This window comes from Prunus dulcis, chromosome 1 (genome assembly GCF_902201215.1).
Source record: "Prunus dulcis chromosome 1, ALMONDv2, whole genome shotgun sequence".
In the NCBI taxonomy this organism is placed as follows: domain Eukaryota; kingdom Viridiplantae; phylum Streptophyta; class Magnoliopsida; order Rosales; family Rosaceae; genus Prunus; species Prunus dulcis.
Genome location: NC_047650.1, coordinates 25,835,511 through 25,855,855, shown reverse-complemented (window position 1 = coordinate 25,855,855; position 20,345 = coordinate 25,835,511). Strand labels below are relative to the sequence as shown.

Here is a 20,345-nt window from a genome sequence, read left to right as displayed (position 1 = left end):
TTCAACCTGAAAAACTCCATTGGAATATGAAAACAGTAAGACAGTCAAGAACTCAATCATTAGCTTGTTCTAAGTGACAGAAACTTGTTGTCATTTTTTTTTTTTTTTTTCGTTTTGATGCAGATGAGTATGGTTATATTCCCCTGTTGGTACGCTGTTAAGGAAAGCTATTGTTGAATTGGTACTTCACCATGATCCTTTAATCTGGGGACAAGACTCGCAACTTTTTAAATCAGGGAAAAATTTTAAATAAATAAATAAAAATTTAATTTTAAATTAAAAAAAAAAAAAAGGCCCCAGTAGAGCCGCTCGGCTATAACTTTTATATATTTAAATAGTATTACCGCCCGGCTGTACTATTTATTACCCAAAAAAAAAAAAAATTGTTGCTAAAGCTACTAACAATAACGCAGGCGCTTTCCTACCCTTCGGAGTAGTAGGATCTCGAACTTGTGTGTTGGGATTGCTCTGTCAATGGTCTACAACGCTACTCCTTCACCCTTTCCCCGGGCTATGTCCACTTGCCCTTTCAGCAAGTAACAAATCGCCCACTCCGTGGAGTTCAGGTCATGCTACACCCCTTAAATCTTGCACTTGGTAAGTATCCAGAAACCAGAGATTAATCATAATAAAGCCTTTGGTTATGAAGTGAAATTGATAAAGTCAATTGTATTAGTCAATTATCTTATCAACTTTACCAAGCTATTGTTGTGTTATGTTTGGCAGCATTTTAAGATAATCCAATAGTTTATTTCTTTTTGTTTGGCGTGGTAGAAAGAAACTTTGAAGCTTGCTTGCAATTGTAAGCATCGTTCCAGAAAAAGGCAACGAGGTAAGGATGAAAAACAATTGTTTATGTTAGAAGATGCCCCAATAGAATATGAAAATGATCATGTAACTGCTGCATTAGAAACACCAAAAAATAAACTCGCCGTCCATTTTGGGACCCTTTTTGTCATTGGTGACGAAGCGGGGAGATAATTCCAACATGAAGTCACAACCATGATGTATCAGAAGTCGACAAATGACCAGATGATTTAAAACTGGTTTTTTCTCGACTTTTTCTAAACAATCAGGAGAAGATAAGCTTTAGAAACTCACTAGGTTCAGAGAAAGAGATAGAGATAGCCAAAGAGAAAAACAATACCCCAAAAAATGACTAGTTTGGGAGGCCTAATAATCATTCTTTCAAGCTTTCTGTGTCTGCTCCTTGTCTTAGCTTTCATCAACATCCTTCACAAACTATGGTGGACTCCAATTCGCATACAGAAGCTGATGGCTTTGCAGGGGATCAAAGGCCCTTCTTACAGATTCATCCATGGAAACACCAAAAAAATCTCCAACATGAAAAAGGAAGTCATGGACAGGCCCCAAATTTTATCACACGACATACTTTCTGTAGTTCAACCTCACATTCACTCGTGGACCAAGAAATATGGTAACTGACAAACAAGCCATCTCAATTAGTTAACTATTGTATTTAAATCTTAGTTCTACCTAAACAAGATCACTTTTGGTCATTTTTGCATGCAATTACAGGTAAGAATTATCTTCAATGGCATGGTTCTCAGGCTCAGTTGGTCATTACAGAACCTGAGTTGTGCAAACAGATACTGAATAACAAAGGCAGTGCTTATCCGAAAAGAGAGCCCCCAAACCTTGTGAAGAAGCTAGTGGGAGATGGCCTTGTGGCAACAACTAAAGCTGAAAAATGGGCAAAATTGCGAAAGCTGGCCACCCATGCTTTCCATGGAGAGGGTTTAAAAGTAAGATTTTTTAAACTACTGGTATTTTGTAGCAAAGAGTATTATAGTAATAGCTGTGTCAACAATATTTAAACACGAAAAGATTAAATTGAAGTCAAAAGTCTGCTAATAGCATAATTGTATTATTGTTTTACTAGAGTATGATTCCAGAAATGGTAGCTAGTGCCGAGACGATGCTAGAAAGGTGGACATTTTATGAAGGAAAAGAGATTGAGGTTTACGAAGAGTTTAGATTGTTCACGTCGGAAGTGATTTCCAGAACAGCATTTGGCAGCAGCTATGTAGAAGGACAGAACATATTTGAGATGTTGATGAAGTTAGGCTTCCTAATAGCAAACAATTTTCTCAAAGTCAGGGTTCCTGGAATCAGGTAACATAGTATTTTTAATACTCCAATTGAAGAGAACAGGAAATAAGAAAAAATTGGAGAGTCACTTCCGTTATCTCAGTTTTAGTCTTTCATTTAATGTTGCAGTAAGTTTTTCAAAACCAGTGATGAGATTGAATCGGACAAACTTGAGAAAGGAATTCACGCCTCCATAATAGAGATGGCTAAGAAAAGAGAAAAGAAGACAATGGCTGGAGAAATGGACAGCTTTGGAAGTGATTTTCTTGGATTACTTTTGAAGGCTAATAATGAAGCCAATAAGAACCAGGGGATTTCGGTGGATGAGTTAATTGATGAGTGCAAGACGTTTTACTTTGCCGGACAAGAAACCACTAATACATTGCTTTCTTGGACTGTCTTTCTCCTGGCACTCCATACAGATTGGCAAGAGGAAGCAAGAAAGGAGGTGCTACAATTATTTGGCAAACAAACTCCAAATCTTGATGGCATTGGCAAACTGAAAACAGTAAGAAACTTGTCTAGGTGGTAGAAATATGTTCTCAATAAAGTTTGAGATCCTGATTCAGTTATCTATTTTTCATTTTCATGCAGATGAGTATGATCATCAATGAGGCTCTAAGGTTATATCCCCCTGTTGTTTCGGTTATAAGGAAAGTCGAAAGGGAAGTTAGACTAGGAAAGCTGATTGTTCCTAGTAATCTTGAATTGATTGTCTCAATAGTTGCACTTCACCATGATCCTCAAATCTGGGGACAAGATGTGCAACTTTTCAAACCAGAGAGATTCTCAGAAGGGGTTGCCAAAGCAACCAACAATCATGTAGGTGCATTCATACCCTTTGGACTGGGACCTCGAACTTGTGTGGGCTTGAACTTTGGGACCACTGAAGCGAAGATTGCTTTGTCGATGATTCTACAACGCTACGCCTTCACCCTTTCCCCGGGTTATGTTCACTTGCCCTTACATTATCTTACAGTCCGGCCACAACATGGAGTGCAGGTAATGCTGCAGTCACTTTGAACTGCCACAACATGGAGTGCAGGCAAGGTTGCCTTGTACTTTCAACTTTACAAAGCAATTGTTCTCTTTAGTTTGGCAGCATTTTGGATAGTCCAAAGTTTTCCTGTTTGTTTTTGTTTGTTAGTAGAATGAAATCTTATGCTTACTTTTTGATAATAAACATTTTCAGTTTGAATGCATCATCCATATATAGTAAAAGGAATTTAAATAAATAATGGCAGAAAGAAAGCATAAACACAATATGAAATTAGTAATTAATCCCAAAACCAAGATGAGGGTACTTTGATTAACATAGATAGGGACATTACATAAAGATAGATTAATAGATAGATTAACAAAAGCAGCAATATAGTAGTAGTGAGTAAGTAGTTACTTCATTCAAAGCTCTCCCTGGAGATTGCATAATCTCTTCCAGGTGCTTTCATATTCCCTGCTGCATTGCCTCCACCACCACCACCACTTGCTCCTCCTACATTGGATGACTTACATCCACGACCAGCATTTTGGTTTCCATTTCCAACCTGGCTATTACTATTACCATTAGACCCTTTGCTGCCTCCCATTTTTGTAATACAAAGTGTTTTTCTGGTTTCTTTTTTTCTTGGTGAGATAAGATAATCCAAAGTGCAAATTACTCAGTTGGTTCTGTGGCTTTGTTGGAGGGGTGCATGGCTATATATATACACACACACACACACACATTCAGAATGTAGTGCATCAGTTTGATTCTAAGAATTAAAAAAGAGTGAAAAGTGGAAATTAATAGAAGAAGCATTGGAACTGCTAGAATTATATCGACTGTTTGTTCATCGAACTTGAGTTTTCCAATTACCGTGATAGCATAGGATTGGGATTTGAATACTTGAACCTTTGGATGAAGATTATACATTGGAATATGGTGTTTCCAATCCAATCTAAGAATGTGGTTTCTGAATTCTAATTAGGAAGAAAAGGATGGTATTAAAGTCAATGCATTTCCCAACAACAATTGTACAATAAACAAAGCTTGAACTTCAACCTGCAATCCTCCATTGGAATGTGTTTAGTTGGCCTTGTTATGCTTTGCTCAAATATCAGATGCCTCAACCAGAAAAAATAAATAAATTAATTAATTAATTAAAAAAAATCACGTGTAATATGGAACTATAATTTACCGTATCTACTATCTCTCCATCAAGTTTCCTTGGAAATTGAAATGAGTCAAATTTTGGATAGAATAATAGAATATCGGGATATTTGGGTTTGGATATAAACTCATAATCTACATGGACGTCTGAGCTTTCTAGACACTCCATCCAGTCACATCCGTTACTATTAGTGAGGAACCAAAATAATAAAATTTCATTTACTATTTACAACATGGCATGCTTGCTGTGAGCATGACTTTTTAATATATTGGAGCACACAGATTTGACAGTTGCCAATTGGCAGTTGGCAGTTAACAGTTCCTGAAAAGCACCATTACAATGTATGACCATGAGAGTAGACAGACGGTTTTACATGGTATATTTGGAAGTATAGAGATTGGGCATCTTATTCAAATGCCTCAAAATCTTCTCAGCCATCTGCCTGGTATTTCCAGCTCCATGATGAAAAGCACTCACCAGTATGGCAGGCAACACCCTGTCATTTGATATATCTGAAGCAGACTTATCCCCACCTTTGTTCAAGAACTTTTCAATCACCCAAAATGACTTCTGCCACAGCCCCTCTTCCCTGTGCTCTTTCACCACATTCAAAACATGTTGCACAGCGTTTGCCTCACTCAGCATGCTCACACTATTCTCCACATCAACTTTGTCATCCAACAAAGTGCATATAGTTGACAATGCAGCTTCCACAACCTCTGCATTCTCATTTCCCAGACAAACCAATAGCCTCTCAACTGCCTTTGCATCAACTATGCAGAAGGTGTTTTGTGAAGAACAGACCCCTCCGTGAACCGGGCACAGTGGTATTTTCCTCCTCCTTGATGAGCCACAGAATAGATACTTGGGCAGGTAGAACAACTTCTTTCTCTTGATTTGTGGTGGTTTGGATAATCTTATTGACTCTGTAGAAAGATTCTCCAACCCAATTGCTGATAACCTCTGAACTTCATCACTTGATGGTTGTATGAGTAGTTCTGTGAATAGTGCTGTAAAATTGTGTGTTCTTGCTGAAAACAGTATTTGGGGTTCATATAATGTTGTTGTGAATCTGACTAGAATGCCTACTAGACCTTCTAAGTAAGCGCTTTCGAACCTGCTTGATCTTGTTCCTCTTTTTTGAATTTGACTGATTGCTTCTAGGATTGTAGGCACTGTATTATTGTATAGAAGAGCTAGGTTGAGCGTCAGGTTTTGATGGGGAAGTTGAGCTAGAAATTTTGCTGAAACTGCCTGCTTCTCGGTGATGGGGGTTGTATCAGTTGGGCTCTGGACAAGATCCTCAGGCTGTCCTCTGGTTTTGCAGAGTCTTTCCGCTAACAAATTGCCCATAAGGGGTGAAAGAACAGTTAGTAGCTTGGTCGCGGCAATGGCAAGTTCTTCATGTGGGTTATTGATGAATTCAATGAGGGTGTAGCTTGCTTCAGTTTCTTTTACCAGTGAGACAATGGTGGCTGCACATCTGGGGATCTTAGCAATAAACAAAAGAATTCTGATGAGGTTGTTGTTTAGTTCATCTGAGGCTGAGTTCTTGAGCATGTACATGATGTTACACACCACATAGTCTGAAGTCATGGTGTGACCGTGAGAATTAACCTGGAGGTTCTCAAGCTCAATCCCAGCATCAAGTATATTTGCAAGAATTGCAACTGCTTCATTTTTTGAGTTCATTGGCTCATTTTGAATATTTCGAATGAACATCTCTTCAACCATGATTTGCACAATTCCTGCTTCTTCAAGTATTTTTCCATTTGGCTGGTATGATGAGAGTTGTGCTAGAGCTTTGAATGCTGCCCTTCGGGTCAGGGTATTTCCCCTATGTACCATTTTGATGAGAGCAGGAGAGGCCCTCTCAGCAACATAAGTTTTGCTGTCATGTCCAAGAACAATTTCCCCAAGGTAACTTGCCATTTCCATCATCATCTCTTCACAACCTGTTATTTCAGAAAGAAAAAAAAAATTATAAGATAACATTTGAGATTTTCAACAACTAAATTATCATATGTCATTTAATCTAAACTTGCAGAATGGTCACAATGGTAAAATTAGTGGTCCAAAAGGTTTGAATTTCTTTGTTATTTATGCTTGGCTGGAACTGTGGAGTTGTAGAAATTACCTTCAGTAAGATTCTTTAGGAGGGGTTCCAGGAGTCCATTTTCTGCCATGTTTTTTATGTTATTTGGCGAATGCTCTAAATTCCTTAAGATTTCATCTGCTTTTTCTGAAGCAAAGGCATCAATAGACCGTCTATATTTAATCCTGATCAACATAAGGATTGCTCCAGTGACTGATCCAATTCTCTCACATAATGATTGTGATCTTGAAAGATCAAGCAAGTATAGCAATGATGCATGCCTTATGGACTGGTGACTACTAGAAAGCATCTTGATTATAGTTGAAATATTCGTTGTTTGCGCAATCATTTCCTGCACAAGAAACCACTTTCAAAGTTGGAGCAAAAAAGTTTTCATTCTAGTCAATCTACTGGTTTGGTTAGTGCATGTTTTAGTAAATCATAGTACTTTTCTTAATTGGTTGTTTCTCATTAGAAATGAGGAAATTGAAATTTGACCTTGCTGTCGTTATCATCCTCCACCAGTTGCCTCAAAAGTTCCAGCACTGCACATCTAACATCTTTGTCTTTGTACTCCAGACACTGAACAAGCAATGGCAATATTCCAACACTTCGAACTTGCACCTTACTGTAAGGGTTCCTTTGGCAGATATTTTGCACGTCCTTTACTGCTTCAAGTACCATATTCTCTGAACTAGCCAAGGACAATGCTGCACGCGCAACCTTAATCCTTGCTGCCTGATTCCTTTCCTTCCACTCCTCTAATGTGGATTTCAGAGCTATGTTGACATTGAAAGATTTACTCATCAACTTTTGTCCAGTGATTGGGCAGAAAATTTCTTCCGAGTCGTTGAACTTCTTAAACCACTCAACAATTGCTTTCCTCTCGTAGGTCACTCCACTTCTTATGGTTACCGGGTCATCCATGATCTTCTTTGTCAGTGGGCAGAAGAAAGTCTCATACAGAGGCTCCATGTACTCACCCACCTGTGGAAATGTTGTTAATGATCCACTCATGCTCCCATGTTTTCTTTTGCTGACCCAACTTGTGCTTTTAAGTATTTCAATCAGCTGAGGTGTATTTAAGAGCTGAGGATTCTCCATGGAAACCTCAAAATCTATAGGGTAGAGATCTGTTTCTTCTTTTGGTGTTTGTTTTTCCTTTGGTTGCTCTTCCAAGGACAGCATCTTTGTATCTTGTTCATTGGTCTCAGATGTTTGAGCTTCGAAATGAGCATTCTGCATCTCCTTTGAAAGCGACCGCACTGCAACTTCTGCATATTGTTGGTCTCCAAATGTGGAGGGCGGTATCAAGCTCAGGCATTCTCCTATGTGCTTAATGACCTCCTCCAGCCGTGCTATAATGATTCTCAGTTCAGGATCTGAAAATGGTTGGATGCCTATTTGGCATCTCTCCACAAGATCTTTGGCCAGATTAACACTTTTGGAAATAGACTGAAGAATTTCCATTGCATTTTCTGGGCAGGTGTCAGTCATCTTCAACTCCATTATGGCCATAGAAGCCCGATAGAGATAGCAAGCAATCTCAATGAAATTTTCGTGTTCCACCTCGATGCTTACTACCAATTCTGTGATTTCTGAAATGGATGCCAATATGGAATCTGCAAGACTCTCAACTGGACTTGCATCTTCCTTGAGCTGAAGAAAAGAATGAGACAGATTAGTCTTTTACCACGCTCATGAATCTATGAAGTTAAGGAATCTATTTTTCTGTAGACAAAGATTCCTTGGTTTTCATCCTTAAGATACTCCCACAAAATAAAGTTAGTGATACAGATTTTCTGCCTCACCAAGAGAGTTAGTGAGTTAATAAAGATTATTCAGTTTAATATTTTCATGTTTTTGTTTTTGTACTACTTATACCTGGTGACAGATATATCAGCTAGCATGCTTGTATAATTCTAACGTTACCTGGGAAACTAATTTGTAAACGGTAGAGCTTTACCACTATGTAGATAGACGTATGAAAGCTTCCCAGAGCCTTGATTTCCATTTATCAAACACATAAGAATTGTAAAAGGCTAAAAAGAAAGAAGAAGAAAAAATGCATATGAAGGCTCCTACCGGCATCCAGTTGTAGTTGGTCTGCCCTATATAGCCTTGCTGTTGTGAACCTCAACCACAAAACCACAAAACCACAAAAACCAGAGTGCTAAGCAGAAGACTTGGCAAAGATGAAACTTTCAATTACGAGTCACTGATAGCTCTTTGAATGTTTGTGTGATCTCACTGATAGTAATTTTTATTTAGTTAGATACCTTCTGTGTTGATAGACTCAAGAGCAGGTACAGAAGAAAAGACTTGGTCAGCTAGCAATCACTTCTGGTTTGGTTTGAAGTTTCTATCTGATAATTTACTAGCATACAGAAGAAAGCCTCTGATACTGGTCAGTGTTACGTGTAGTCCTTCTTCTTCTTCTTTAATTAATTCCTACAGGATTGACTAAGTAGTTTCTTCAAGATATGCATTTGTTTTATTTATAATCAAGGTTTGAAATTCATGAATGGTAATTTACTTTACTTTAACAAGGTAGACTCTTTCTTTTTGCCATATATTAGGACCATGCTGAGTTGCAAGGTGAGCACTAAGAAATGTGTTTGACATTACAAAGAAGCTGGAGGCATGAAAGCCTATGCACAACTATGTGAAATTACTAAACTAGCCCTTACAGCTGATCCACTCTGATGCATGGGGAGACGGATTGAAGACGAACTGAAGACGGATCAAACTTAGTACATGAGCACATATACACTACCTTTACGAAACTCATGAAGTTGGTTAACCAATACACTTGGAGAGAGAAAACTCATCATCCACTCAAACTTCTACACGTGGCATATACTTGTTCGCACCACAGCCACCACCCTTAAACACGTGAAATATACAATTGGCTGAATTAGAAGCTTGATGTGCTAAAGATTAAAAGCACAATTATTACTAGACGACAAATCGTTGTCTACCCAGATTAGAGCTTGCCACCATTTAATTGGATAAGGACGCTGGATCCTGGGTGCCATTGCCACACCAGCAAGCAACCAGTCTACTCAACCACCATCGCTTCGTGTTTGCTTCTTTCTTTATTCTTGGGTTGGTCAAGGCATCGTCTTGTGATTCGTTGACCAAAAAAGCAAACTTACCATTTGTTCTGTTACTTGTGCCTTTCAAGATAAAGCTAACTACTCAAACAAAGCGGCTACGAATTTCCTCATGAAAGTGAAAGCAAGAGAAGAAGAGAAACTCTCACTCACTGTAAACCAGCAAGAAAAGAAAACAATGACCACTGACAGCAAGCAAACCAAGAACCCAAGAAAATGCAAGCAACCCATTAACGAGGAATCTCCACTGCTGCCAAATCAGAGGGGCTGCGATGAGCAGGCAGTGCAGGAATTCAATGGTGCATCTTTTGCTGGTGCAGTGTTTAATCTGTCAACGACCATTATTGGTGCTGGGATTATGGCGTTGCCTGCCACCATGAAAGTGCTGGGTCTTGGCGTTGGGATTGGTATGATCATTTTTGTTGCGATTTTGACACAGGCCTCCGTGGAGATGTTGTTGAGGTTCAGCAAAGTGGGAAAGGTTGTGTCTTTCGGAGGGGTTATGGGGGATGCCTTTGGGAAAGCTGGGAAGGTTGTGTTTCAGTTGTGTATCTTGGTGAACAATCTTGGAACGCTCATTGTCTACACGATCATCATTGGTAAATAATTTTTTTCATTTCTAGTCCTAATTTTTGGGTGTGAATTTTAATTGGGTTCCATCCATAATCTGATTTTTCCTAATTACCAGTCTTCATACAGTATAATAGTACTTCCCCAATAGTAAATCAGGTGTGCAAAGCTCTGACTTAATTGGTGCATACAAGAAGCATTCAAATTGTATGATACTGCACTTCAATTTCAACCAATTATGATGTCTGAAGTATTGTAATTAGGTTTCTGTAATTGGTGCGCTGGTTGAAATCAAAAGATGCTGGCACATGTATTTCTTTCAATTTGATTACAAGTAAATGTGTAGTAATTCTCGTTGTTTTACTTTCAATGTGACTTAGGTGATGTGCTGTCTGGAACTTCTTCAACTGGAGTTCACCATGCTGGAGTATTGGAAGGGTGGTTTGGTGAACACTGGTGGAACGGGCGTACCTTCGTGCTGCTTGTCACAACCATTTTTGTATTTGCTCCATTGGCATCCTTAAAGAGAATAGGTACATAAAGACTGATTCTTTGTAATACTGAACGCAGAAAAAAGACTAATCCTTGTGATTAAATAATCCACACATTGGTTTCTCCAGGAGTTGTTCAATGGCATAAGAACTTGTCCACAATTACAATTCTATCATAGAAGTTTTGCTTTAGCAGTTAAATACTGTCTGTGTCATTGGTCTTCACCAACCATTTTATTATATGGATCAAGCATTTCTGTAACTTGTGCCTTTTTGTGATTGCAGATTCATTGAGATATACATCGGCTTTAGCAGTTGCGCTGGCAGTTGTTTTTCTAGTTATTACTGCAGGAATCGTAGTTACTAAATTCTTTTACGGAGGTATTTCCATGCCCAGGTTCCTTCCTAATGTGTCTGATATTGCATCGGTGTGGAATCTCTTCACAGTTGTTCCTGTTCTTGTGACAGCCTTCATCTGCCACTTCAACGGTATGCTAGCTGATCAACATGAAATGCAGCTTTTATTTCAAAGTGAAAAAGCATAACCGTTAACGAGAATTTTGTTCTCCTGCAGTGCATACAATCGACAATGAGCTTGAGGACTCTTCCTTGATTCAACCAATTGTGCAGACATCATTGGCTTTGTGCTCTTCCGTCTACATACTGACCAGCCTTTTCGGGTTCCTCCTATTTGGGGACTCAACTCATGATGATGTGCTAGCCAACTTTGACACCAACCTTGGCATCCCTTATAGCTATTTGCTCAATGATATTGTTCGCATCAGTTATGCCCTGCACCTCATGCTTGTTTTTCCTGTTATCTTCTATCCACTGCGGCTCAACTTGGATGACCTCGTCTTCCCCTCATCTAGGCCTCTGGTTTCAGATAATTGTAGGTTTGCATTAAGCACCATTGGGCTCATTTCTGTTGTCTTCGTGGGTGCAAATTTTATACCCAGCATCTGGGATGTCTTCCAGATTTCTGGAGCTACTGCTACAGTTTGCATTGGGTTCATCTTTCCTGCTGCCATTGCTCTAAGGTGAGTTTTGTGGCATACAATTGTTTTCATTCCATTTTCATTTTGGATTTATCTTTCCTGCTGCCAGTTTAATTTTTGTGTTCTGGCGATGAAGGCGCTTACATTCGGATTATCTCTCTGAAATGCCTGATTAGTGATTGATGAATGTGCTTAAAAGGTTACATAACATCGTAAATTCATTCTGAGGAAAAGCTGAGTTGTACTCGAGTTGGTTTAGATGCATATAAATTCAAAAAGAGTTCACACAAGCTCTCATCAATTTCGAATTGGTTACAAAGCTAAATCAGATATCTGAATATCCTACTTCTCATTCCATGATTTGGTTTCAAATTTCTGCGATGCAGAGATCGACATCAAATAGCAACAAGAAAGGACAAGATTTTCTCTGTTTTCATGATTGGTCTTGCCGTGTTCTCAAATGTGATAGCAATATACAGTGATACCACTGCCCTGTTAAAACAGGTGGTGTCCCCTGGTGCATGATTTTACATTGTTTCACACATTAGTTGAACAACCTGGACGTATACTGAATGCCATAGCCATTTGAAATCCAGAAAAACATTGATGTTTTCTGGGGAAATATGTGTATAATAAGGTGAAAGAACTCTAGCCTATGTACTACTATTCGTCTCTGGACATGCAGCCACCGGCTCCATGTGTATTGGAAATTTTTAATGCAACACCTCAATTCTTAATTCTTCCAGGGCCCTAGAAGTAAGCTTCCCTCTAATCTTCCTTGATGCACACCGGGGTAGGATTTTACTTGAATTTGCTCGTCTGTTTTAATTTATAGGGCAAATTTTGTTTATTTATATAAACTGACTCATAGGAAAGCCTTTGAAACTATGGTGTCAAGGAAGCCGATACACTTACGAATACGCCAAAGCATAAAAACGGTATTGCATTCTAAGTTCAACCTCTGTAATTTTCACATTAAAATCTAATGAATTTGCTTCAAAATCGAGTAAAGAATCAAAAGCGAAAAAATCCAGTACAAGAACTTATTCTCTACCTCTGAAATGAAGAACAAAATATACAAACAGAACTTGACAACAATTATGTTGACCTTTTAATCAAGCCACTAATAAACACACACCCACCCATATCTGTTGCACTCGTCATCTACGAAGAATTAAGACCTCCACAATATTCATCAACCATCCACTGCCCATTTGTTTGAATCAACTCGCCAAGTGTTTTTCATGCTCTTGGTGCTTTAATTTGCTCTGATTTACAACATGTTGCTGTTCGTTTCTCGAATGCTGCATGTTGACCATCTTGTTTCCCCAATCCTTTTAAAATAGCGGATGCAGAAGACAGCCAAGCCCCCTGGGATATCTCCAGCTAATTCTTGTAGGTAGCTTGTCTCGACATATGTACAAGAGTACGGACAGCAAATGGATAGCAGCAGTCAAATCAAGATTTTTTCCACCGGAATTGTTCTCCTTGACATCACGCAGGGAACTTGCCTTGACAATCTCATACAAATTAAATTGCATCACCTTGTGATTGAATGATATAAGGAACTAAAACAAGCAAAAAGGGCACTGCTGCCTAGCAATCATCTGGCTCAGACTAGTTGAAGAAATAGGGAGATTCAAGAACATCTCTGAGATCGAAGTCTCCGCGATCTGGTAAGGGGGGAAAGGTCAAGGTGGGGAAAGACTGTTGAAAGCCTTCCAACAACTGTAAACATAAAAGTACAAATTAAATAAGCAACAAAACATGGGAAGAGCATATTTCAATTTCATAAGATAAAGAAAATTGGGATCACAGGACGAAATGCAATTTAAAAAGCTGGAAATATTTTTCTTTTAATAGCCCATGAATTATTAAAAAGTAAAAACTTTTGTGGTGACAAGCAAAGGAGTGTGCTTCGAAATCCCCTTTATTTTTTAATTATCATGTGAAGGATTATTTCTAATCTAATGTCACCATTCGTTACATTTTTTTGTCGTTACTAATTTTATAGAAAATAAATTCTAACAAGGGGAACTGGTGACTAAACAAGATCGCCACACTCACACCAAGTAAAGATACTCACATTCTCCAGTATCGGTGCCTCGTAAAGTTCAACAAACTTCTCCCTTAGTATCCTATTCATTTCGTCAATATCACATGCATGCGTCCAATATGAATCATGCACTCCTGTATCATTAGCAGTTATTGGGAAACCTCCAAACATGTGAACGGCTACTAGCCTATACAAGAGAGAACAAATAGCAAATAAGAATACAGTAGAAACCTGCAAAGTTTAAGCCTGCCTTTTTGCAGGCAACAGCAGTCATCATCATGTGGGAACCATCAAGGGAGTGAACAAAATTCGGGGGAAAGGCTGTCCTCTGCCGTTTAACCATGACCTTGTCAGTTTCTCTTTGTAATGTCAACACCTGAAGGGAAGTCTTAATCTGCATTCAATTCCAAGTGGTATCTTAGTTACATACTGGCCTTAAATGTTTTTTAAGGTACTTTTGTAATTAAGTAAAATATATGGCCGCATTTGAAGTTCTAAGAAGTTGTTTAAAATATTACAAGATGCCGTCCTAATTGCCGGTACGGTTGTACAACAGGAAGTCCAAGGGGAGTGATCCACCGAACTGGTTGATTCTCTGAAGCTATCACCTATTTATGTTCAAATATAACTGTCAGAACTAGCATAAGAACAATACAGAATCAGTTCATACTTTAAAGAATTGATATCTTAAAACGAAATAGTCAAAAGAAGAATCAAGTATGAAATTTCAGACTTGTGCTCAGAGGCGCAGGTGCTAAAAAGCAACTTACAACCAACAGGTCCAACACTAATATCATTAATCAAACATAGAATCTGAATCTGTCCCTTGTGCATGTGCTCAGGTTTCAAGTCATTAACAGTTACACGCCATTCACACATAGGTACAAACAGACCACAAAGTAGATGAAACATACCTTTGCACATTCACCAAGCCAACTCATAATACTTCTTGCGGCTTCAAACATCTCTCCTAAGGCAGTCAAGGTGGTCTGCTCTCACAGTAAAACAATAAGTACAGACACAGACATTGGACATATAAGCACACTAAAGTTTCTTTCACTAACCCTTGCAGCATAGCAAGCTGCGGCAAACAGCGCCGTGTCATCAGCTATGGAACCACGCTCCTTTAATCTCCTCTTAATTTGATCGCGTGCACCAACATAAGTAACACCATATACAGACGTCATAACTGTCTGCTTCACCAATTTACGATCCACCTAAAATTTCCAATCACCAAAGCCAAGCATTAGAAACATCATATTAAGCAGTAACGAAGAAGCAGAAATGCAGAAAATTACTAAAAATCTTAACACTTTGGCAAGCACGATTAACGATATTAACCTGATTAATTAAAAGCCTAGCATGCAATGCATTTGGATTAGTGGCAGGATCTTTTTCTGCATCATTGCGCATTATATCAAGTACTCTGCATAGCCACAAAAAAATTCATTAGACAAATTAACAAGAATGATGTCACTTATCAGTGGTATATTTCTAGGGAAAACAACAAATTTCAATCTTCTTTTTAAAACAGATATAGGGAATGAATTAGGCTGCTGATTCCTCTTAGTTTTCTACATCCAATTCATATTATTGCAAAAGATGCAAATGCTTATATGCCATGCCAAAATGAATTTTTGCTCACAAACTCAACTCGGAGAAAGTAACAGTTACCTGGCAGCAATTCCTGAGTAAACATCTGCCGGTTTATCTCCCCCCACAAGATTTACAGCAGCAGCTCCAAGCTAAAAAAGGATTAGCAATTTGATCAACAAAACAAAAACTCACACAATCACTAAGATATAAATGAATTGTTCGGTAAAGAATTTCTTTTAGTCGAAGCAATGTGATCAACCACAAAAGCTGTCGTTGGGTGCATAAAAGGCTGGGGTTGGAGATCTCATCTGAGTAAGATGAACACAGTGGTGCAAGTGAATGAACTACTATGATCATAGATTTGGAAGAGCTTCACATTAAAATTAAAATATATTGAACCTTTTTCTTAATTTTTAACAATAAAAGGGTTCATTACCTTGTCCCTTCCAAGGGCTGCATAGTGTTGTAAACCATTACATGAGCCATCCTTGCAACACAAAAAGAGAACTGAGATCAATTTTTTGGATAACAGAATCATATGTGCCAAATCACTAAATACAAAACATAGCAAAGCATGGGAGATGTCCAATGGTCTCTCAACTTCAATAAAAGTGAAACAGTTGACAAGCCAACAGGCCAAATAGAAATCTCAAAATCGCTCTCCACCAATGATATCCATCTTAAAATTTTATAATGTGTAACCAACCACTATTGATTCTAAAATCTATTCATTTTAGTACCTGGAAATTCAATCCAAACCAATTAAACCTTTTGGTTATCTTTCTTTTTACAGCAGAAGACGGAAGTGATTTCAACTTCCCAGATGATGCAACTGTAACCATTTAGAATTCACAATTTTGGTAGTTTCTTGGTTCGGAATAAAGTAATGAAGTTATAATTGTTTGTAGAATATGATTAGAATATTATAAGAGATGAATTACCTGGTGGACAGGCATATATGAAATGGTAGTCTCTGGAGAGGGGCTTCTCAATGCTTCACAGAGATTAATGCATGCTGCCAAGCACTGGAAAGGATCCTCTGCACCCAACCACCAGCGCCTTCCTTCAAGAGGTCTGTCTGCAGAATCAAAAATTTCATCTACGTGATTCTCAGTAAATGCTGCTCGATCATCAAAGGAGAGTTTGTCCACGCCCCCAGCATATAAATTAGCCAAATGTATCTTCAACCAGCGTAAGCCTGACTTTCCAAGATGCCGTCCCTCTGAAAACTCCAAGATGCCTCGGCACATATCGGAACCAAGATGGTTTAGATATGGGTGCATGGGGTAAGCACGACCTCGGAAATCGAGGTTGTGTGGGTAGTAGAAACCCTCCTCATCCTTCATCTTTCGAGATGCCTATTCCAATTCAGTGAAACTTAGTATTAGAGTATCCAATAGCACTGATTATTCAACTTAACAAGAATGATTCTTACAGCAAGTTTAAGTTCTATATCACACCGCTGTGAGTGCCTCTCACTATTCTCCTTCTTTGCAGCTTTAAGTTTCCACTTCCATTTTCTGATTTCTGCCTCATCTTCTGTGTCTGGTTCTTCAGGTAAAGGAACCTTTTTAAAGCAGGAAGAAAAGTGAAGGTAAATCATTTATCGATAAAAACCAAGGTGCTGAATTACATGTTAATTTCAAATTGCAGCAAAACAATAGAATTTCTGTCAAACAAAACCAGTTTCTTCTGCCCAGAAGCACAGGAAAGGTATGCACCACCAAGTATGGAGAAAAAAAAAATTCCAGTTAAACATAACCCACATCTTCACGGTCAACCAAGTCAGCAAGACGGCCTCCGCTAGCCCATATCCTGTCTATCACACCAAGCACCCTTTTGTTTACCCTCCATTTGGTACTTCCAAGAGTATCCAGGGCCTAAAGACAGAGAACAATTAAGAGATTAGAAGAAGATCCAAAAATTACAAGTGAAGAACCCTTGCACTGGTGTATACATTTACGAGCTGTTTCTGAGGAAACAGAAATGCAGGAGAAGATGCAGCGCAGAAACTAAAAGTAACAGATCCTGGGTCTTTCAAACCTCAAAAACAGGTTCTAATTGCTTTCTAGGAGTCCTTTTAACAACTTCGCGTTGTTGTTTCGCTCCATGAGTTCGCATTACATAGGATGGTAAGAATAAATATGCTCCTCTGTCATACCTGCCAAAATATACAAACAGGCAATAAGAGTTGGCTAAAACCCCAAAGTGCTTAATCTCGCTAGTTGCTTCAAAACTAAGAAGTCCAGCTAATCTAAATACTTCATACCCGGTCCAATTAATAGGGGGAACCAACATAGGCATATAAGGCATGACCATGTGCCTTGCCTGCATGGACAGAACAGAAATCAGTACAGTTGCTACTCAGGTATTCATATGCTTGTATGAAAAGTAAGATTATTGCCCTTGTTAGTCACAACACAAGAACAAAAACATTAAAGAAACAACCTAGAATCGTGAGCATGAGCCAAACATGCTGTTCAACTTACAGTTTTCTCCATGCCTTTGCGAACTAATGGGTCGCACTCTATAACGCCATATCTCCTACTGGTCTTCCTATTACAAGAAACCCAGATTAGTATAAAATAAATAAATAAACTGATATTTGAAGAGGAGAAGAGTGATAGAGAGCGGGGTTAAGAAACACAAAGATTGAATATTTCTTACTGTGTGTCTCTAGTGATTGTCTTAAGGTTATGTACAAATGCAGGGCGTATATCAGGTGGACCATCTCCTATTTGATCAACTGGAGGTTGTATATAAGCCGTGTCCATCAATAACTGAATCAATCGACAGCCAACCTGGAAAGTACAAGCACCAAGATAATATAGCAACAATAACAAGAAGATAGTTTGCTTATTTGAATCCATAGACATCACAAACCTTAACATGGGCTTCCTGACCCCATGGCTTCAAGTCTTCTTGTTCCTTCACAATTCCTCTAACTTGCTGCATTTTCTGCCTTTTTATTAGTTTGTTAACCTTTTTCCTAAGTCTCTCTTGTTCTTTGGTCAGTTTCTCTTGTTCATCAGCCAGTTTCTCTTGTTCAATGGTCACAGGAACAGAATCAGCTTCAGCCTTCTTATCAGTAGTGTTCTTCTTCTTCTTTGTCTTCTCCAAAAATCTGTGTATCCTAACCTGATACACATGATTATTTTATATAACTCGATTAAGTTCAAAACCAACAAATAAATGGAAAATAGCATGTCAATAATATTTAGCTGCTAATCTGACTGGGTGCTGAACCAAGCATGACTACCTAATGAGAAAAGCCTTCAATTAGTCATGGAGGCATGAGAGGCCAGACGACTCAATTTCATACAAAGGCAACACATGTAATCCTAGAAAATGGAAGTTCATGTTTGTGTGTATAATCCTACAAAATGGAAGTTCACGTTTTTTGTGTCTATAAGGAATTTAAGTAATGAGTTTCTACCAAACCTAACAAATTGATAGTTGACCGATAACTAAAATTTAAGTTCGAGCCAAATTGTTCATACTACAGCAAACTTAGAACCAAAATCAAAGTCACCGCACCTATCAATGTTCCCAGAAAGAAATTTGGTGAATTTGAACCGCATATGTCAAAAATAAAGATCAAACATGAATTACGAAATAAGAAAATTCTAAGCTCACAGACCTCTTGCTCAATGGCTTCACCTATCGCACAAGCAGCTTGGACTACCCTGACACTGCCTATTCCACCATTATTTGTCATCAATAGCCCCATCAACTTATGCATTGTAATAACCGCCATCTTATCGGCGGGTAAGTGATCAAAGTAGGGAGCATGACTCTGTCTACTGTTAGGTTGCTTGCAGGAATCTTGGTCCGCCGCAATGGCATCTCGTAAAGGCTCAAACCAACCAAGAAACAATGACTTGATGTATGGCAAATTGGGTGCTAGCTTCTGCTCACACATGTCCGTTAAAAGCTCTTGGTACTCTTTGGCCGCCTCTTGCCAAGCCTCCGTCTCCAGTTTTATTTGCCTCTTCCGAAGAAGATTGTACTTTCCTACTCCCATACCAACCACCACTCTCTTTGGCTGCTTGAAATGGGACTCCACCATGTTGTTTTCTCTGATCAAATCCTCCAACATTTCCTGAATTTCTTCAGACCCGGACGAGTCCTCCTCGCCATCTGTCGAAGCAATGGCCTCGGCAACGCTGGCATAGCCTTTGGCGTAGTTGCAAAACCCAGAAATACCATAAGGGTAACTTGGATTCAGTGAACTGCATCTGCCCAATTCGTCCTTTTGAGAAGCCATATCACTAACTTGACGAAAACCCATTACCAAAATCCGATTATTTATGCATTTCCGAGCCTCGAAATGCCTGGCCTTATCGAGAAAGCTCGATTCTTGAGAAAATATCATAGAAGTAGAAGAAGGGGAACCAAAATGAGATTGGGAGGAGAGATTGGTCTTTCTCGAAGCAACTTGTTTAGCCAAGTTTCTCCACATATTTCCCAGTAAACTTTTCAAATTAATCAATCCGACTTGCAGGTGCTGAAAGATACAGAGGAATGGAAAATATGATACGGGACATCAAAAAGGAAAATCTTAAATTGTCGAAGAAGCAGAAAATTGGAGAAAAAAGTCGGAAGTTATAAGAAAATTACAAGTTTTAATTTTAAAAACAAAAAATCTACAAACGAATTGGACGATCTCGAGCGATCGAGGAGGCAGGGAGGAAGGGTGTGACTGGGTTGAGTAGCCGCCTTTAAACCCTCCTTAAACCTACGTTTTCTGATTTTCAGATGAAGCCGTTGGGTCTTCGACCCGAGATTTTCCAAAGTCTGTTTTAAAACTCAAATTACAAGTCGGTTTGTGGGTTGTCGGGAATGATTAACTGGGCTCATTTAATAGCAGTAATATGGTCCCATGGGCTGGGCTTTGCCATCGTGGCTTGCAGGGATGAAACGTGTATCCCTAATTCAACGTGAACTTCTTTTTCTCTTTTTTTGGTAAAACAAAAGATATGAGTGAGCATTTAAATTACTAACAAGTACCGTTAGATTAATCTAAGGGCTTGTATTAAAGAGTTGCTCACAAATCCTCATTTTTAAGTCCTTAAGTGAGCGACACTAGTTGTATTAATCACTTTTTTAATTGGGTAATGCTAGACTTACCACATTTTTCATACCACATTGTGTACCGTCT

General features: G+C 38.7%; 4 protein-coding genes across 5 annotated transcripts; 2 read left to right on the top strand and 2 right to left on the bottom strand.

Moving 5' to 3' along the window:
* Window positions 1-893: 893 nt before the first annotated feature.
* Window positions 894-3,295, top strand: LOC117614673 (cytochrome P450 CYP749A22-like). The gene is made up of 5 exons (XM_034343557.1): window positions 894-1,438; window positions 1,540-1,766; window positions 1,904-2,136; window positions 2,242-2,620; window positions 2,707-3,295. Exons 1-5 carry the CDS (start codon window positions 1,156-1,158, stop codon window positions 3,133-3,135), a joined length of 1,551 nt encoding a protein of 516 aa, XP_034199448.1. The 5' UTR covers window positions 894-1,155; the 3' UTR covers window positions 3,136-3,295.
* A 1,154-nt stretch (window positions 3,296-4,449) lies between these two features.
* On the bottom strand, window positions 4,450-8,764 carry LOC117621741 (putative U-box domain-containing protein 42). Its single transcript, XM_034352298.1, has 4 exons — window positions 8,443-8,764; window positions 6,856-8,016; window positions 6,400-6,709; window positions 4,450-6,217 (listed from the first exon to the last, which is right to left on the bottom strand). The coding sequence occupies exons 1-4, from the start codon at window positions 8,446-8,448 to the stop codon at window positions 4,632-4,634; spliced, it is 3,063 nt and encodes a 1,020-aa protein (XP_034208189.1). The 5' UTR covers window positions 8,449-8,764; the 3' UTR covers window positions 4,450-4,631.
* Window positions 8,765-9,334: 570 nt separating this feature from the next.
* Window positions 9,335-12,272, top strand: LOC117615226 (amino acid transporter AVT6A-like). The gene is made up of 5 exons (XM_034344268.1): window positions 9,335-10,072; window positions 10,424-10,576; window positions 10,820-11,023; window positions 11,109-11,574; window positions 11,919-12,272. Exons 1-5 carry the CDS (start codon window positions 9,586-9,588, stop codon window positions 12,055-12,057), a joined length of 1,449 nt encoding a protein of 482 aa, XP_034200159.1. The 5' UTR covers window positions 9,335-9,585; the 3' UTR covers window positions 12,058-12,272.
* Window positions 12,273-12,481: 209 nt separating this feature from the next.
* Window positions 12,482-19,978, bottom strand: LOC117635756 (DNA-directed RNA polymerase 1, mitochondrial). 2 transcript variants are annotated; one of them, XM_034370113.1, is made up of 19 exons: window positions 19,805-19,978; window positions 18,825-19,691; window positions 18,068-18,322; window positions 17,852-17,985; window positions 17,674-17,740; window positions 17,454-17,512; window positions 17,228-17,345; window positions 16,951-17,064; window positions 16,620-16,751; window positions 16,126-16,542; window positions 15,621-15,671; window positions 15,263-15,333; window positions 14,930-15,014; window positions 14,653-14,805; window positions 14,503-14,577; window positions 14,107-14,196; window positions 13,820-13,982; window positions 13,619-13,722; window positions 12,482-13,260 (listed from the first exon to the last, which is right to left on the bottom strand). In XM_034370113.1, the coding sequence occupies exons 2-19, from the start codon at window positions 19,644-19,646 to the stop codon at window positions 13,150-13,152; spliced, it is 3,021 nt and encodes a 1,006-aa protein (XP_034226004.1). In that variant the 5' UTR covers window positions 19,647-19,691; window positions 19,805-19,978; the 3' UTR covers window positions 12,482-13,149. The 2 variants fall into 2 exon arrangements, with proteins under 2 accessions (XP_034226004.1, XP_034226012.1); XM_034370121.1 differs by lacking the exons at window positions 17,228-17,345; window positions 17,454-17,512 and having other exon boundaries at window positions 18,825-19,977.
* Window positions 19,979-20,345: the final 367 nt, after the last annotated feature.

What these genes read in the sequence shown, in the direction of transcription:
- LOC117621741 (XM_034352298.1), bottom strand. An exon ending in AGGATGATAACGACAGCAAG is followed by an intron (nt 6,710 to 6,855) that starts GTCAAATTTCAA and finishes TTTCTTGTGCAG; the next exon opens with GAAATGATTGCGCAAACAAC. An exon ending in CCTAAAGAATCTTACTGAAG is followed by an intron (nt 6,218 to 6,399) that starts GTAATTTCTACA and finishes CTGAAATAACAG; the next exon opens with GTTGTGAAGAGATGATGATG.
- LOC117635756 (XM_034370113.1), bottom strand. Translation starts at nt 19,646, where the DNA reads ATGTGGAGAAACTTGGCTAAACAAGTTGCTTCGAGAAAGACCAATCTC. An exon ending in GCAAAGGCATGGAGAAAACT is followed by an intron (nt 17,513 to 17,673) that starts GTAAGTTGAACA and finishes CTGTCCATGCAG; the next exon opens with GCAAGGCACATGGTCATGCC. An exon ending in CTAGGCTTTTAATTAATCAG is followed by an intron (nt 14,806 to 14,929) that starts GTTAATATCGTT and finishes TGGAAATTTTAG; the next exon opens with GTGGATCGTAAATTGGTGAA.
- LOC117615226 (XM_034344268.1), top strand. Translation starts at nt 9,586, where the DNA reads ATGAAAGTGAAAGCAAGAGAAGAAGAGAAACTCTCACTCACTGTAAAC. An exon ending in GGCATCCTTAAAGAGAATAG is followed by an intron (nt 10,577 to 10,819) that starts GTACATAAAGAC and finishes TTGTGATTGCAG; the next exon opens with ATTCATTGAGATATACATCG. An exon ending in CCTGCTGCCATTGCTCTAAG is followed by an intron (nt 11,575 to 11,918) that starts GTGAGTTTTGTG and finishes TCTGCGATGCAG; the next exon opens with AGATCGACATCAAATAGCAA.
- LOC117614673 (XM_034343557.1), top strand. Translation starts at nt 1,156, where the DNA reads ATGACTAGTTTGGGAGGCCTAATAATCATTCTTTCAAGCTTTCTGTGT. An exon ending in GTCAGGGTTCCTGGAATCAG is followed by an intron (nt 2,137 to 2,241) that starts GTAACATAGTAT and finishes TTAATGTTGCAG; the next exon opens with TAAGTTTTTCAAAACCAGTG. An exon ending in GCATTGGCAAACTGAAAACA is followed by an intron (nt 2,621 to 2,706) that starts GTAAGAAACTTG and finishes ATTTTCATGCAG; the next exon opens with ATGAGTATGATCATCAATGA.